The following is a 2,838-nucleotide window of genomic DNA, read 5'->3' as shown; positions in this document are numbered from 1 at the left end:
GTGACTGCACCAAATTCCGCCTTGACCTTCATTCTAGCTCTCTTTGATTGCCGCAGAGATCCCTCAGAGCTCGCGCATCTCCAGTCCAGTGAGGCCCGCCTCGAAGACCGTTAACCCGTCACTAACCTCCTCATTGGTGGTTCCCTCATCTTTGATCTTGGACCGGATCATATAATTTGCAAATCAAGTTGGGACATGAAAAATAAAAAAAAATCCCACGCATTTTAAATTGAACATTTTAGGCATCCTAATGTTATGGCAAAGTAAATATAGTGAAATGCTGACTATGAATGGTAAAATGCTCTATTATTCCAAAAAATATAAATATAAAATAAGAAGTTTCTTTTCAGTTTATGTAGAGACATACCTTGTTATCCTTTGTTGTTGATTGAGCACGACAATGCTTGTAGTTGATGATACTTGAGACCCAAATAGGTAGTAGCTCATATTATGTCTCAACATTGCATGCTTATTCATCCTGCTGCTTCAGATCCCAGTCTACTGGAATTCCACCAAGAATTCATCGACTCTCTTCCACCAGTACTCACGATCGGGACATTGGGTTCAGAGGACTTCACTCAAGATGACCAGAGAATTGATTCATTCAAGAATAAATCTTTCTTGCAAAATCTAATATATGTTACACCTGAAGAGGAGATCCAACTGCAGGACCTAACTCAACTGTCGCCCAAAACCAATGGTGACGGATCACAAACAGTGGTGCAGCAGAATGACATTGACCCTAAGTTATACAATACTCCAAATGATGAAGACAACGATACTGATATGTTGCCGGATAAGTTCACCTTAAACAGAACAAAACACATGTTATTAGAGAATAACCTGATCAAGCAAAAGTCGATCTCATTTATCATAAAGAACATGTTCATCTGCAGGAGTGGATTTACCCTGGCTTCAAAGTTGACAGATCCTGTGCCTGAATCAAAAATGGAGAGGGTATTAATTACTACTTCAAGAGCATGTGATGTTAAACCTTTTCATGGTGCTCCAGTTTAAAATAAATTTTATTGCAGTTTTACAAGGCGATACTTCACAAGAAAGTGTATCCACAACATTCATCACAACAAACAAAGAAGTGTTTGGAGAAACGAAGGAAGCAGACAGCATGCGATGATGATGAGATGTATAAAAAAGGAGAAAGAGGCCAGTGGGTCAGAACAGATTCAGAATGTAAGTTGTCTGTGAACACTTGTTATCCTGCAATTTGTTGGTTCTGAATTGAGAATTCAACTAAATGTTTGGCTTTTTGTTTCTCTGAGTCCCACCTCCAAAAGTAGACTTTAAAGGCTTTATAAACAACCAATTACATAACCCACTTTCACATAGTGCATGGATGTAGATATGCATGGATGTTGCTTGGCTTTGCTAACAACACATTTACATGTGTCAGCTAGACTCGGCTTGGGCACAGGGATGAGTTAATTAGAAAAAAAGACCTATATTTTATCTTTAGAAGAGTCTCTTTCGTAGTTGTTTATTTGGGTTGGACTAGTACTTTAGTTCGGTCAACCTTGTCAGACAAATTCACTGGTTGGTTGGACTGATCATATTGACAAATTGAATCAATTTTGTTACTGAGATTTATAAAAATGGGTTTTGCGTCTCAGCAGAATAATAATCTTCCACCCGTCCGTGACACCAGAAACCCCAATTCTTTCTCACTTTCTTCTGGATGTTCTCTTGCGACCAAAAGCTCGTTTTGTTTGACATCTTGGAATACACTTATATAAAACTGGTTTGTTAATGTATCATAGGGGAGGTTTGTCGCATTCCATGCATCGTGAGTGACAACATTCTATGTAAACAGAGTCTGCTCCCTGACACTTCCACCAGATTGTTTTTTCTCACTCTGTTTTATTTTGTCAATATTTGTAGTTCTTGTTTCCTATTGCATTGATTGGTTTTGTTTGGATTTGGGAATTTTTAATTAAAATTATCTCCTATTAATTTTGCTAAGTTTTATTCATAACACTCTTTTAGTAGTTTCCTTGGAATTGACCTATTTTCCCTCTTCAGATATTGTACTAGAAATGAAGACAAGTGAGGAAGTTTGATTGATCCTGATAAGGAAACAAACTTCAGGATTTTGTTTCCAGAAAGAGAATGGTATCAAGAGGTTGTTTTATGCAGCTACTTCAAAGCTTGTTATGATTCCTAATGCAAGTCCAAAAAATGTTGTTTAAGATGTAAACCTATATATGTATGTAATTTTTCTGGAATAAAACACAATTACTAAGGTTTCCACTGGGAAACAATCTTAAGAAACTATATTAATAAAGAATAAGTAAAATAACTCAGTGAGTGAACAATAATGCAACAAAAGCCAAGTGATGGTCATGACACCACAATTTAGACTCATACAATGAATTGTGAGCTGATAAAAAAGCTTTATAATCTATTAACTGAGCTTAAACATTTTAGGCAACTAGTTGACTCTCATAAGTTAAGAGGTTAGTTTTCTAATCTAATATCAGAGTTGACCTTTCTAAGAATGTGAGCTGTTGAAAAAAAAGTTACACGTGTGAAGGTATTACCACCAATTAACCTCACACACTGCTGATAAGAATGATTTGGATTTTTAAGCTAGACTTTGTTCTGCAACCATGTATATAATAATACCCATGTATATATAGATACCCATGTGCACATACGCACACACACATAAACATTTAAGTGACAACCAATGGCTTGTAAGTGTACTAATTCATGTTTCATAAATTACATTTCAAATTCAAGAAAAAACAAAGTATTCCAGTTACACATGCTGCCTAAAAGAACACACCAGGGTTGAACTAAGATTTCAGTATACAACATACC

The 2,838-nt window shown here is 36.2% G+C and overlaps 1 protein-coding gene across 1 annotated transcript; it reads left to right on the top strand.

Moving 5' to 3' along the window:
• Positions 1-465: 465 nt before the first annotated feature.
• On the top strand, positions 466-1,365 carry LOC141819151 (protein NEGATIVE GRAVITROPIC RESPONSE OF ROOTS-like). The gene is made up of 2 exons (XM_074706505.1): positions 466-957; positions 1,035-1,365. Exons 1-2 carry the CDS (start codon positions 466-468, stop codon positions 1,236-1,238), a joined length of 696 nt encoding a protein of 231 aa, XP_074562606.1. The 3' UTR covers positions 1,239-1,365.
• Positions 1,366-2,838: the final 1,473 nt, after the last annotated feature.

This window comes from Curcuma longa, unplaced genomic scaffold (genome assembly GCF_044706935.1).
Source record: "Curcuma longa cultivar G26 ecotype Majalengka, Jawa Barat unplaced genomic scaffold, ITB_CL_G26_1.1 contig_28001, whole genome shotgun sequence".
NCBI classification, from domain to species: domain Eukaryota; kingdom Viridiplantae; phylum Streptophyta; class Magnoliopsida; order Zingiberales; family Zingiberaceae; genus Curcuma; species Curcuma longa.
This window is presented reverse-complemented; position numbering and strand designations above follow the sequence as displayed.

What these genes read in the sequence shown, in the direction of transcription:
- LOC141819151 (XM_074706505.1), top strand. Translation starts at nt 466, where the DNA reads ATGCTTATTCATCCTGCTGCTTCAGATCCCAGTCTACTGGAATTCCAC. An exon ending in CTGAATCAAAAATGGAGAGG is followed by an intron (nt 958 to 1,034) that starts GTATTAATTACT and finishes ATTTTATTGCAG; the next exon opens with TTTTACAAGGCGATACTTCA.